General features: G+C 30.4%; 2 protein-coding genes across 3 annotated transcripts; one reads left to right on the top strand and one right to left on the bottom strand.

Annotated features, from left to right (window-relative positions):
• Nucleotides 1-4,401: 4,401 nt before the first annotated feature.
• On the top strand, nucleotides 4,402-5,532 carry LOC114175690 (uncharacterized). Of its 2 annotated transcripts, none has more exons than XM_028060473.2 (3): nucleotides 4,402-4,745; nucleotides 4,952-5,054; nucleotides 5,215-5,532. In XM_028060473.2, the coding sequence occupies exons 1-2, from the start codon at nucleotides 4,460-4,462 to the stop codon at nucleotides 5,044-5,046; spliced, it is 381 nt and encodes a 126-aa protein (XP_027916274.1). In that variant the 5' UTR covers nucleotides 4,402-4,459; the 3' UTR covers nucleotides 5,047-5,054; nucleotides 5,215-5,532. The 2 variants fall into 2 exon arrangements, with proteins under 2 accessions (XP_027916274.1, XP_027916273.1); XM_028060472.2 differs by having other exon boundaries at nucleotides 4,403-4,745; nucleotides 5,208-5,532.
• Nucleotides 5,533-6,863: 1,331 nt separating this feature from the next.
• On the bottom strand, nucleotides 6,864-12,682 carry LOC114175689 (putative clathrin assembly protein At5g57200). The gene is made up of 15 exons (XM_028060471.2): nucleotides 12,496-12,682; nucleotides 12,281-12,350; nucleotides 11,947-12,044; nucleotides 11,322-11,460; nucleotides 11,116-11,243; nucleotides 10,928-11,020; nucleotides 10,743-10,793; nucleotides 9,715-9,780; nucleotides 9,570-9,635; nucleotides 9,361-9,441; nucleotides 9,213-9,284; nucleotides 8,444-8,635; nucleotides 8,280-8,358; nucleotides 7,758-7,870; nucleotides 6,864-7,415 (listed from the first exon to the last, which is right to left on the bottom strand). Exons 1-15 carry the CDS (start codon nucleotides 12,583-12,585, stop codon nucleotides 7,014-7,016), a joined length of 1,740 nt encoding a protein of 579 aa, XP_027916272.1. The 5' UTR covers nucleotides 12,586-12,682; the 3' UTR covers nucleotides 6,864-7,013.
• Nucleotides 12,683-15,013: the final 2,331 nt, after the last annotated feature.

Below are 15,013 nucleotides of genomic sequence, written 5' to 3' on the forward strand. Positions count from 1 at the left end.
GTGTATACCAATATTTTCATCATCATTATTTTTGGTTATTATGTTTTTTCTTTCTATTTGTATTGTTGTTTTTATGATGTTTTTTATTTGTACCAAACTTATAAATGTGTTCCTGATCTCAATTTTGTTTCAACACTTTTTGAAATTAGAAATGAGTTTTAAGAGTTTTTTTTTTTTTTTGCATATATCTTTACAATAAATCTTTCTTCAAAAGTATTAGTTAGATTAGGGGTTAATCTCTTGGTGAGTAATAGATTAATTGGACCATAATTCAAAGTTAGATTTTTTGTAAAAGGATAATTTAAGTTTAGGAAAAAAAATTATTATCGAGTTGAGAAAAATCTAAGTTTTGTGAAAAAACGTATTAGACACAAAAATAAACAATTTGAAGAAAACATTGAAAATGAAATTGTAAAACCTCTTCAATAATCATTTAGAATTAATTAATTTCTCTATATTGTAGATAAAACAATTACTACACTTCAAAATAAATTTGAACAATTTAAAATATATGAAGATATTTTTGTTTTTTATTTAGTGTTAAAAAATTAAAGTCATTACATTTTTTAAGAAAAAGGCTTAAATCTTGAAAAATCTTTAAAACATGATCATTTGTTGGATATCGATCCCTACTGCTAACAATATGGAGAAATAAGGTGGGTTTCAAGGAGATTAAAAGGGAGGATGAGAGATGTTTTGTGTTCAACTTCTCCATTAACAAAAACTAACAACTAACAATTGTTGATAAAAAAAATAAAAAAATAATATTATCATTTGACATTCTTAATTATATAAAAATAATTTATTCTTTTCCAGATGCACCTATAACTCAAAACTAAATATAATAAAATCTTATTTAAAATCAACGATGTCTCAAGAAAAATCAACTGAATTAGTCATATTATCTACTGATAAAAATTTTAAATAAAATTAATTATTACATTTAATAAATAAATTTTGCATAAAACGGTTAAAAAAAAAAGAACTCATTTTTTTGAATTTGCTTTATACCTCGCTAATTCTTGACTCTATAATAAAAAAATATCGGTATTTAGACCATAGCTAAATATGTATTGGGTTTTTGCCGAAAGTTGTTGAGATGTCAAATGTATTGTTGTTTATTATTGTTATGTTGATATAATAAACCAGAGAAGACTTTAGTACGGTTGTTATTACATGGACATAGGTTTCTTAAAAATGTTACCATTATCACTAAATATATTATTATAATGGTAAAAACTATTTCACAAATACAATTTTAGTATAACAAGAATCATACAATCTAATTTTTAGTATGATAATAAAGAAATATCCATCTCCTTATATATCAAATGTCAAACAAGATTTTTTACAAAATCTCCTTGTGATGAATTACAACTATGAAAAACTCTACAACCATAAAATATTAAATCAACAAATTACTAATTAATTGATTATTATCTATGATGTACGGATACTTTAACTTAGGTCACGTACCCTTGTTCAACACATATCTGTATCTGATACTTTATGATACTTTATTGATGTTTATCAGTGAAGTATCTAATTTACAAAGTCGTAGTACAATACAATAAAATCTTTGAATAATGATTAATTTTAGTAACAAAAATAATTAATCACTATATAGTGATCAATTTAAGTATAAAAACTAAAAATTATTGACAACTATAATAGTTCCAAAAAATTATAATTAGTCTCTAAATTGATAATTGAAATAATTTTTATTATGATTTGATTTCTAAATTGGTCACTAATATTAGTTACCAAGACTTTGACTACCAGAATAATTGGTTTCTAAATTGGTCACTAACATTAGTTATCAAGGTTTTGACTACCAAAATAATTAGTTTATAAATTGATCTCTAATTAAGAAATTGGCATCTAACATATTTTTGGTTACTAAAATTGGTTATTATTTAAAAGTTTTCATACGATGATACTTTTATGATGACAATAATTTAGATTTTGTATGTTGATAACTTTAATACATATACTTTTAATTTAGATTAACACCATAATAATTATATATTTATTACGTTTTTAATAATTATTATATTCATTTTTCAATATTCATATATCATTATATCACGTATCCATTCATTATATATTATTATTGGTTAAAGACCTTAATACAAAACCAATCACAAAATAGGCATTTACAAAGTAATAAGTTATTGAATCACATTAACTTTTACCGAAAGACAAAACTATTCCTATCTTTTCATTCCACTCCAAATTGAAATGCCACACGTGCTCTCTTCATTAATGTTTTCAATTCCCAAACAACTCTAACCCAAATATGGATACATAAAACTGTTAATACACGAGCCACGAAAGCAAAAAAAAAAAAAAAAATAGCATAAAACAATTTAAAATTAGTTATTTACCTCTGCTATTTTCTTTTTCTATTATTATTATTATTATTATTATTATTATTATTATTATTATGACAACGCAACATTTCTTTTAAACATCTCTCTTTCCATTCATGAGAGTGCTGTCATTACTTAGAATCGAGTTTCTTGTTCTACAATTCAATACTATTTTTTAAGGATGACGATGCATGTATATCCTTATAGTTTAAGTTTGTTTTGTTTACGTCTATTTCACATTTGACTCGTAAAAGAAATCGAAAAGATGATCTTCCATAAGAATCTAATTAATTTTGTTGACTCATAGACTTGTGGACTAATCTATATCAACAAAATCTTTTAAAAATAGAAAAAAAAACATTGTAAAACAATTTTTGTTTATTATAGTTTATAAGTTTAAAATTTACGACTAAATTAAAAATAAACTTAACTAAACATAAGATTAATATTTATGTCAAATAAATGTGTTAAAGATAAATATTTCAAGAAAATAAAATGTAGAAAGAGATTATTGTCTAAATGCTTAATTAGTAATTTCATTTATATAGTTAATTCTATTATTCATTTTGGTTCCATATTTATTTTTTTACTTGATTGAATTCCAATATTCATTAAAGAAAATTAATTTAGTCTCTTCTCTTAAATCAGGTCACAATCAAATGGAAATATGAAGTGTGAATTGAGTCATAACAAGACATAGAGATCAAATTATTAATTAAATGTTATATAGTAAAAAGTTACACTTTTAATTTAAAGTACAAATAATCAATTGCACATTTTCAAACAAAATATTATTTCTATACTAATAAATATTTGAGAACTAATGTTAAATGGAAGCAAGAGAGTGACTTGAAATTTAAAATGTGAAGTGAAAGAATATTGAACAGAAAAAAAGAGTATTAATTTATTTAGTCATTAAAATATAATTAATTTATTTTGTTACGGATCAAACGGATCAACTATTCTTCCATGTCATTAACCTTGCAGACCGCAAATTACATATAACAAACTTAACTTAACCATGACATTAAATTATATTGAATAAAAATAAAAAAAATTAAATACCATATAAATACAGATGAGTAAAAATTCAAGTATGAATTTACATCTCACGTTGAACATATAAAATCTTTGATAAATACTTAATATATATCCTTAATAGATATTTATAAATAATGGGTACAAATATTTAATTACTTACTTGATTAATGAAAAATATATTAATCAATCATGATATTATTTTATATTTGACTTCATATATTTCTATTCTTTTAATTTAAACATTTGAAATTTAATTTATTTTGTAAGAGTTTATTTACATTAACATTCTATAGAATAATTTAATTTGAATTGGACTTAGAAATCAATTTTTTTATCTAAATTTATATTTAAAGATTTTTTTAAATAATTTTATTTAAGATTTAAAAAATATACATACAAATATCTACATAAACCCTTCTCTGATTCTCTATATCATTTTTAATTCTTTAAAAAGTATTTAATAAATAAATATTTTTATTCCATTTATTTTACGACAACTATTCGTGAAAACATTGGACATCACTCAACTTGTCCACATCACACGGTTTCGTGGTGTGCATTTAACAACAACCTTAACATACATATGTAAAATCTTAACAAAACTCATCAAATTCTGTAATTATGGTATGAAGATTTGTACAATTTTATTATACTAAACAAAAATATTTTTGGACAAATAAATTTTTAATAAAATTGACAAAATTATTAAATAGAGTAACTTTTTATTTTTTTATAAAAGTTAAAAGATAAAATAATAAAGTTTCAAGATATTTTTGACCAAAAATAGTAGTTTGTAAACCAAACTTTATAAAATATCATTTTCCTGTAGTAAAAGCGAATTTGCATAAATAGTATCGTATAGAAAATAAGATTTAATTACATGGTTGATTAGTGTAATAAAAAAATATACTAACCTGAATAACTTAAAAAATATAATACAGTTTACGAATTAAAATAATAAAAATCGATAATATTTAGAGAGAAAAAGAATTGTTAGGTGCGTTGAAAAGGAGAAGCACATCTGGTTTGGTCCGATAGGAATTGATATGATGGCGAGGTTCATCTCCAACTCCAAGACGCTGCTTCGTCATTCCCAATCCCCCAAGCTTCTAATTGTGTGCCACCGCCACCGATCTTCGGAAGCCATGAAATCGAAGTGGGTGGAGATTGAAGGGGCCAAGTTGCTGGAGGACCATGCCCACCGTGTTATGGTCATCAAGGCCACACCCGATTGGCTTCCCTTCCTCCCCGGTTCCTCCTTCTGGGTCCCTCCTCCTCCCTCCCCTTTTCTCCACAAATTCTCCATCCCCACTCAACCTTTCTTACTTCAAGGTTCTCTTTTTTTTCTCAACCAACCCTATTACTCTTCGTTTCTTCAATGTTAGATGAAGATTCTGGGAATGCTATTGTCAGAATCTTGTAAAAATAGTAACTTTTGATATTATGATTGACTAGATTGATTGTATAGGGTAACTGTGGTCTTGACTTGACATGGAATTCATCGTATGCTCTATTTCTTTCTCTCTCTCTCTCAACAGCTGTTGCCACCCCACGAGGACCGGAACTTACCGTGCAACTTAAGGTTATGGCGCCCACTGAAAACGTCGCCCTCTCTGAAGATGAGGAAGGATGATCATGATGGTAAGTAATAGTAATAGTAACAGTAATGCATGTGTGTTTGTGTCCGCTTTCAATGATTTAAGTGTTGTTTCAGACTTTCAAATGCTGTTATGCAACAGAATTGTCTTTGGATTGGACTTGTTTGATATCCCGCTGAGACCAAATGGTGAATAGTTTTCAGGTTGCGCCCTTAGCTTGATGAGAGGGTCGGGTGCAAAAAAACTAAGCTGTTTGAAGATCATGGAGCTTGGTTGCATAGAAGACAGTTCGTGAAAATGGGAATTCTTGCACAGGTGAAGTACTACTGGTTGCTTTGGGATTAACTCTTCTCACCTTTTTTGGTCTCTGTTATTTGTATATAGTTTGGGTCCTGACCAAGCACTTAAAGTAACCGGTTTGTGTAGATTTATTTTTTTCAATGGTGTCTTGTTGAACCTTTTACATTGGATGGTGTATGTATGTATTTGTGTAACTAATAAAGCAAAAGTTTCTTTGACCATTCCTCTGAATGATCCAAACACCACCTTGATTCAATGAATATGAGTATTTGTTTAGATATAACTGCAGTAGACTTTATAAGGGGGTAAAAGTTTTGCACCGTTGCTATAGTTACTTGATTACTGCTATAGAATTGCGTAGTTTCTATTGAGTTCTATAATTGAAGACTTGATTTCCATTGAAAGGCTGAATAGAAGCGAACTTGCCTTTTTGTCTCTAATGTACGTGAAATCATTCTTTTATTTAAAAGGGTTGATTTATGTATATGTCAAGAAAAGAAAGAGATTATTCGTAGATCTATTCAATTCAAATTATAAAAAAAAGTGCTAGAATTTTGAATATTAAAAGATGGCTGAGTACACTTGGGAAGGATCGGTAAGAGTTATAAATTTGTCTAGTCTTGCCAGCCTTGCTGGTGACTGTCAAATCCTCTAATATGATTTAGGATTTGGATGCTCTGTTATAGTTGAAAAAGTTGGGACTCTCTTCTCTCTCTGTCATAAAGTTTGATGTGCAAAGAAACATTATTCTAATTGAGAAGAGATACATACAATTTTAATTTTGGCATGAACTCAACACGATGAGTCTTCAGGTGTGCGAATTAACTCAGAAGACATTTTAAATGTAATTGATAGATCTTGGTCAACCGTTCTTGTATTTGACTCGAGAGCCATTTGATATTGTGGAAATAGTGTAGTGTGCAGGATCCTAAATTATTAATGTTGAATTTTAGATCATGCTTGCTGAGAGGAAAGAGATAGAATAAGTTTAATTTTCTAATTCTTCAGTTCGATTTTATTTTTTAATCTTCTCATATTAACATGATCACTTGTCATTTGTTTAGTTTGGTTTGCGGTACGTGAATTACTAGTGAAAACCAGTTCTGGTTCTGGTCAAATTCACAATTTATGTCAATGTCATTTATATTTCTTCAGTTAGTTGACATTTTCATGGGGCGCAATAAACCTGACTACGGGCATACATGGGCAAATGTACACTGCTAGTTATAGACGATTTTGAGTTATACTACGGGTTATATCCTTTGTGTGGGATTAATTCGTCCTAGAGCATCTATGACCCTGGTTATAAAGTTCTCTGAATGGGCTCTGAACTGCGAGTACAATACAGTCACGTTGACTTCAGTTTTCCAGATTGTTCTGAGGAGAAAGATAAATGAATAATTAAACTTGGAACAATAGTAGTCAATTTCATGTGTTTACTGTTTTGATTTCTCAGCTGGAATAATAATAAATGAGGCGTGTTTTCTGTCTAGATTACCCAGCTCCAAACTTTGGACCATCGCTCGGGCAACTTTAATTTAAAAATGCACCATTGATGAATGGCCTACGGAAAATGGATCATTGATGAATGGTATTATGATCAAGAAAGTTAGTGTTCTTCTACTTTACAAAGAATAAATCCTTTTTGGGCAAGGGATTGAGGAGAGAAAAAAGGAGGATTAAGTAGAAGAGAAGCTGAACTCTATATTAAATTGTAGTTCCCTTGATGATTCATGGAATTATAACCATGGATGGGCACCGGTAAGGGATCAGCAAATGGATTAGAAGAACCCATGACTGGCATTTGCTGATGGTATTGAGTCTGTGGATACTGGTAAGGGGCCATCATCATGTTATGTTGCTGATGTTGCTGGAACATCATTTGTCGTTGTTGCTGTTGCTGAGCCATGAATGCCATTTGCACATTGGCTGGAGGTGCTATGTTGTTGGACATTGCAAATGGATCTTGCTGATTATGATGATTGAATGGATTATGTGTATCCATTTCCCCATATCCATAGCCTGCATTTCGGAGTTGAAGTTGTCTCCTAGCCTTTTCATCTTCATACAAACTGTCTAGTAATAGCGGGTCAAACCCACCAGCCTGACTCAACAAACGAGGGAGATAAGAACAATAGTGTTGTTAGCTTTTAGATTCAAAGGACAAACCATAGCGTCATTTAGCGGTAGATGGAAAGCACTACGAGCTATTCTTATCATGACATTTAATGCGGTTATACATGTATTGGTCATTTCAAACAGACCTCTGCTGTTATTGACGTGGGTGAAATTGTACCTATAGCCAAATCTGTGAGATGAATGTCACAATAATCGTTTTGGGCCGCATTGGTTGTAGCGTGTGCATGTAACATGTTCATGTTCATATTGATTGGCATGTCTCGTATATACATGATCTACTAAGTATGACAAGCAAGTAAAAACTAACCATTCTTCGATCTGGCGCTTGGCTTGTATGATTACTTGGTGTTGTGACTAGTGCAAGTTCCCAACCAGAAGTTCCATTTGTGTCAGCCAAAGCAAGATTGCTCGAGTTATTTCCTACATAAAATCGCAGAGTTTTAGAATTGAATCGATCAAAGATGGACCCCATTTAGGGTTTTTTTATTAATACAAGTTTGTTTGGATCAAGGGCAATGGCACAGTTATTCCCTATGGGTTTAGATGAGATTATCTCCAATTAGCTTTGTGGAGTAAAACAAAACAGAAGTCTTTGGTTCGACAAGTTTTTTCCTCATTAGTTTAGGAATTCTCTACGGACTAGTCATACATTCTCGTTTCTATTTTCAAAATCTAACAAGCATTGCATATATATATATATATATATATATATATATATATATATATATATATATATATATATATATATATATATATATATATAAATTCTGATTCTTTGTTTAGTGAAGCACTATAGATTTAACGTCGTTAATTATCAATTACTTCTTACCTTCGGCTGGTACAATTGCTAGCGCCAAAGCATTGCTTTCTTCTAGTTCCCGGGCTTTTGGATTTATTTCGGTTAGACCCTGCAAAGGTGACAAATATATATTATATATTTCGTCAAGCCAATCTCTCAAAACATTCATATGATTCACTTAACCAAAAACACACCAGCAAATCATCAGTAGAATCAGTTGATATCAAAGGAGGAAGCTCCACTTCCTTCTCCTTAGGCTCTGGTTCATCTTCACGCACCTGTTCTTCCCCTTTCTCTTCTTCATCTGGTTTTTCGGTTGTTTTAGCCTCTTCAGATTCTTTGGGTTCTGCTTCCTTTTTAGGTGATTGATCATTTTCGTGAAACTCCTGATGTTGCATTACATTTATTAACGAACCATAACAAACAATTGACGTTGAACCACTTTTAAGAAAAATAACCCTGTGCTCATTACAGTGGTTTCCCTTGGATACCATTAACAATAAATGCAGAAACTTCAGTCGAAATATGCCATAACTAGAACCAGAACACAGATGCAAAGTTGCTGAGTTATATGAAGTTATCGTGGTCAATCTCCAATTCTCCATATCAATCGGTGTGCCAAAATTTACTCCAGAACCCAATGCAAAATATATAAGCGAGTCTTACAGCTATTCTATATCAATTGCTAAGTTGTTTTAGATGGATTGGCCCTAAACTTTATTCTACATATAAGAAAATAAAAGTTCTACACATCAGAATGTCCTGGGAAATCTTTGGCTCGTTCTAAAAGTCATTAGGCTCTTCCACTCTCTGACGAAGTGGCTTGAGCTTCATTTGCCATATTGCATGTAATAAGTCCTTTATTAGTTTAAAAAAATCAAGCATATTGGTTTATGGAACATAAACAAACCGCATATAAGGCACGGTCTTTCTCGAATAAATTTGCATACCACTTTTTCTTACCAGTCTATTAGATGTATTGAAGGGTGCTTCTTTAACGTACTCTTCCATCGTGGCAAGAAATGAAGCAGGTGGCTGTTTATTAGGGCAAATATCTCAGTGAGAAACTGTATACGATAGAGAATAAATATTGTTTTTAATGAGCAAGAACCTGTCTCAAGATTGGAAATTGAAAATTCCTAGCAAGGTCCAATCTCTTGCAGTATTCATAGAACTCAGCAAGAGTATCAGCCTGCGCAGTTAGAAAGATAATCAATTCAACTCGTATGACCCATTAGGAAGCCCGCTGAGGACGAGAAACAGTTCAAATTGAATAACAAAGAGAATGGATCTGAAGGAAAGCAAAGCATTATTGTAAACCTGTTGGCTAGCTCTTTTATAAATGTGTAACGCCTTGATTGCATCATATTTTGGCATATCAAAGAACTGCAACTTTCATTACTTAGTACAGTTCAACATTTAAGAGTTAAACTGAAATCACATTTTAAACTGAAATAGACGTTACCACATCCACAAGATTTATGATTCCATCATTCAGGGCACAGTATATTTTGAAGCTCTCTTTCAACACCTGAAAGATATTTTCAGAAGCGGAAAAGTAAAGTTAGACCATAAGCCCTCTCAGTGAATGGATTTGTAGAAGCGAAGAATTTAAAAGTGTTTCATTTTCTGTGTTAGGACTGGATTCCTCTGAAATGAATTGCTTAACTTCAGGAACAAAAGAGAGTGAAATACGACAACTGTTGACAAACGAAAAATTAACAGTAGACTTTTACAATCCATTATTTGTCATAATAATATTAACCGTGATTGTTTACGTATAGAAATTTCCCACTTCTGTCTAAAATGAGAGCTTATTTTAGATAAGTAATTCCTTTTAATGAAAGTGAAACAGGAGATACGGATGAATCAAGCATAAACAATTTTGTTTTGTAGGAAATCAATCCATGAGTATTGCAGCAATTGAGCTCTCTAGCACCTGAAGTCATATCTATTGTAAGGATCATTTTATCAGATTTTAATTTTTTTGGGTTTCACTGTATCCCATTGATATCTTTTTGCAACTTTTATTTCAATGCAATATATATATATTTCTAAGATAGAAAAGATATTTGTTTATTCCAATGATCAAAGTCTTATTTAAAATTCATGATCTTTAAATTGTCATATTAGTAACTCTAACGGAAAGATTTTATAAGATCCAAGTGTTTTTGTTTTCTCTTTTGGAACTAAATTTCTTTGAAATACTATATAACATTAAATGTAAAAAAAAAAAAAAAAAATCAGAAGGGGATTCAAATTTTAGTTCACTACATTACAATGAACTTGTTCTTTATGTTAGACCAACTTCATGTGGTCATTTTGCAAGGATATGATATCGACAATTATGCACAAGAACAAGTCGCTCCTTTTTTCCATTTTAGGAAAAAAATGTTCGACTAATTTTATTCAGTTATAAATTGATACAAAACATATTATCAGATAATACTTAAAAGTTCTATTGTGTGAAAAGTACAAATTAAACAAGCATACCAAGGCCAGTGCATACTGTATTAGGTAACTGCTGACAGCCAAACCTTCAGGCTGCAGGAAATTAAGAAAACTAAATGTTATTATCTAAGGGAAATAAAATGCAGTCATTTCAATGGCAAGAGATATAGCATAACAGATACAAAGCATATAGATACCAAATCAATGTTTTCTCCACAAATTCTTACCTGACAAGCAACTAGGCGGTATAGAAGTTGCTGCAGTGCAGGCAGCTGCTCCAATAGCCCTTCTTTAGTCAACGACCGTGTTCTGCTATGTCCCTGTCAAAGCTAAAAGTTACTAATTTTCTATTTGCAGTAATGAAAGCCGCATGGAACAATTAATGTGTGAATAAAATTGAAAGGCAAAGCAGCACCTTAGCTTTAACGGGTGATGCTTTTGATAAACGGTCAGCCTCGATGTCATATTTAAGGATTCTAAAACATTCAAGCCTTTCTTCTAAAAATAGTGCATATGTTCGAACCCATGCAGAACAATCCCAAGCTGCGTTGAGAAATACAGTTAGTGAGCATAAAATGAAAGAAAATTCAGATAACAAGAGGGTCTCACAGATCTATCTACCTTGGGGACTTGAGTCATCTTTAAAATTGGATATTTGAAGAAAACGTCCCCTACGCGCATAGTTTATGAGGTCTTCTTTGAAAGTAGGATCACCCTCTCTTAATATTCTATGAATGACTATCAATGTCTTTACAGCAACCTGTCATGTGACATGTCGATGTTCAATTAAAAACAATAAAGTTTGGAAAAATTGTCGTCATTGAGTATAATGCTATGCAAATTACATTCCCTCTCACTTGTTTTCACTGAACAACTTAAGCTTTGAGGATGATTGATTCATGACAATTATACAGTTCCCATTTCCCTTTTTTCTCTTACATATGCTGGTGTTTGTTATTTTCATGCAAAAATCAAGCATAACATATTTATTAACACAGTTAAAAAACACAACATTTTACCACATAAGGACAAGAAAAACAAAATGAGCACTGATTGTTTGTTTATTATATGTTCTGATGTTTGTTAAGTACTTTTATTTCTAAACCACCATTCGAACCCTTCCTTCTTCATTTTGTGTCATGAAATTCGGAAACGTAAATTGAAACTATCAAAACCACGTTTTCAAATTTTATCCAAACACAGTCTTAGCTGTTAATGCATTCAGACAGTTACAGGGAGGACTCACTATCCAATTCCGTGTCTTTGCAAGCCTCCTAGCAAGTGTGTGTATGCAGTAAGCCACATCGGCCCGTGGTTGGTGTGCTGAAGTTGCATAGAATATCTCTGCAAAGAAGAACAAACACAGAACTGATAAATATCCCACTCCGGCATATCGTTATGATCTCATTTCTAATTTCTTTCGATGCAAGCAACAAGATCTATGGAATAAACCATGCATAATGCATCGAAAATTAACGATTCAAACCCTGACGGCACTAATCTCACAATGAAAATAGAAAAAAAGAAAAAAGGCATAATTTTCATTTATGTAAAGTATTCAACAGAATCTGAGAACTCACTTCTGACATGACGTTCCTTTGGGGGATATTCTACATGACTGGTAGCCTTCACAATAGCAATATCCAAATCCTTACGTAAAAGAAAATAACACGATCGAAATAGAGAAAAGGTGAGAAATCAAATCAGTGGAGGTAGAGGATTAATCTGCACAAAAATGTATAAATATACAAAAATTGATCGATGAAAAGTTAGAAAGAGATATGAAAAAATGAACCTTGTATTCGCTATTGACCTTGGCTAGGCCAACCTTGGTAGAGTCTTTGAGAGCACCGTAGGCCTTTCTTAATGTCCGGAACGTTCCCATTCATCAACGAATTGAATTTGATAGAAGAAGAGTGAAGGAAGAAGAGGAACCACGTTTTCTTCCTCTTCTTCCTTCTTCTTCTTTCAAACTGTGTCATGTGTTCCAAGTTCCAACTACAAAAAGAAGGAAGCAACCACCAAAGGGTATTTTTGTAGTTTCAGATCTTAAGAAACTTAACTGATTTAAGGAAATTTTTGACCACAGTTTGTGAATAATATTAATTTTCAATAAAACAGAAAAAATAGGGCTCCGTTTGGCTTTAAGCATAACAAAAAATAAAAAATGTTTAATCTTTTTAATGTTTACAGGTGGCATCCAACTATGGCTTCGGTGTCTCGTTGTTTTTTATTCTTATTGCATTTAGAATTTAATTTCTAGAGTAACTTTGCATGGCATGGAATTGGATACTCTTAACTCTCTCGGACCAATAATTTTAATTTTTAATATTATGAAAATTTTGGCTTTCTATTCCATTGTTAGTATAAATAAATACAGCAGGAGCTAAAAATATATTAACCTTCTCTTTAAAATTAAGAGTAAATTTGAACAATTTTATTTGATAAATGATTTTGGCATAATAATTATTCATATAGACAAAACTTCACCTCAACTTCTAAGGAACGTATTTATTGAAATGAAACTTTTGGGATGGATATTATTGGGCAATTGCTTTCCGTATCCCATTAATTTCTTTCTGCACCTCATATTTTTTCTAAATGACTATTTTATCTTTGTTAAAGTAGCTTATACTGAAGGAGTGCAGGAATAAATGGATGGAATGCAGACAGCAATTACGTAGTATTTCACCAACCAGGCCCAATGGATATAACGTCCATATTAAGCTGGAGCATGAGAAAATCCAATAGCAATTCTGAAGTGTGTCTTAGTTTATTTTAATTTGTGTGAAAGGGCAAAACACGTGACGTAGAAAGCTAAAGCCGTCAACAACACATGCAATTGTAAACGCGACACATTAAACTAACATTAGAATCAATTTTTTAACAAAGCATTTGAGATCTTGAAAGAAAAAACTTGAGTTGTTTCATCACGAGTACTTTTACTTCATCAAAATATTTTCCTCTTCGCCATGTAACATAATTATTAAGCTTAACCAATAAACATAAATAATATAGTGCTGTGTTTGGATTTTCATTTGAAAGATAAAAAGGAGGGTGGAGGGAGGCCAAGTACATCCATATCACGTGCTTCATCTGGTTTTTTCTCAATGTTTAATTAATTAGAAATAACTAATAAATAAATTTAAGTATCGTTAATTTAGTAACTGTTAAAAAAATTGATAATGTGATAGAAATATCTTTTTTAATTTAATTTTGTTGTTAATAAAATTATAAGAGTGTTATTTTTTTCTATAATCTTTAATTTATCATCATTTTTTTAATTCAAAGATAAGTTTCAATCTCATATTAAACATACACGAGAAAGATAAGCAAAATATAAAAAAAAAATTGAAATCTCATATTACAAGTTTTGGATTAGAAATTGTGAACAATTTTTTATTTAAGTTTATCTCATGTATTTGATTTTTATTATTGATGTTGTTTCTCTTCAAATACATATGATATTGAATTATTCAGGAGTTATAAGATAAGGAAAAAATTACAAAGAAAATGAAAAGATTATGGGTTCAACTCTTATACTAACATTAGTACTTGAGAATGTTATAAGATTATTAACACTAACATTTACGAATATTATAAGGTTGATTTAGTGACTCTTTTTAAAAAATGTAGGAAATAGTTATGAGTTCAATCTTATTTGTTAACAAAATATTAACAATTAATATTTGTGATTATTTGCTGCTTTTTTTTTTTTGAGGAAAACTCTAAAACTCAATTTAAAATATTTAAATTTATAAAATACTATAATTAAGTCTCTCAGAATTAAAATTTTAATTTCATTTCAAATTTTAACATTTCATTTACTCTTCCTCGATTTCTATTATACCAATCTGATTTCTACAAAATCTCAGCTAAATTTGTTTGGGTTGTTGTAAAATAAAAATAGTTGGTACGATTGTATACAAGTCAATAGATACACAATTCTAATCGTCTTTGTAATACAATGACAATTGAAATGTTTTATGTGAGAGTTAACATTAATATATAATAACTAATGTCTTGGGTAGAATAGTTAGACTAAAACCACAAGTTTTAAGAAATTAAATATATTATTTTAATGCAGCAAAAAGTTTAAATTATGAATTTTAAAAAATAAATTGGTGAAAAATATAATTTAGATCATGATTTGAAAGCGTGGTCCTTATTCTTGCACCGGAATGAGTTTTTAAGCAACTTTTGCCAAGTGTCACGCTGCTGTTGATTAAAACAAATGTTTTTTTTTTCTTTTACCAGCTTAGTAGGAATTACCAGGAATGTTGGACTATTTAGATAGTGAACAAACAAAATAT

This window comes from Vigna unguiculata, chromosome 3, assembly GCF_037176805.1.
Source record: "Vigna unguiculata cultivar grain cowpea cultivar isolate G323 ecotype 2 chromosome 3, ASM3717680v1, whole genome shotgun sequence".
In the NCBI taxonomy this organism is placed as follows: Eukaryota; Viridiplantae; Streptophyta; class Magnoliopsida; order Fabales; family Fabaceae; genus Vigna; species Vigna unguiculata.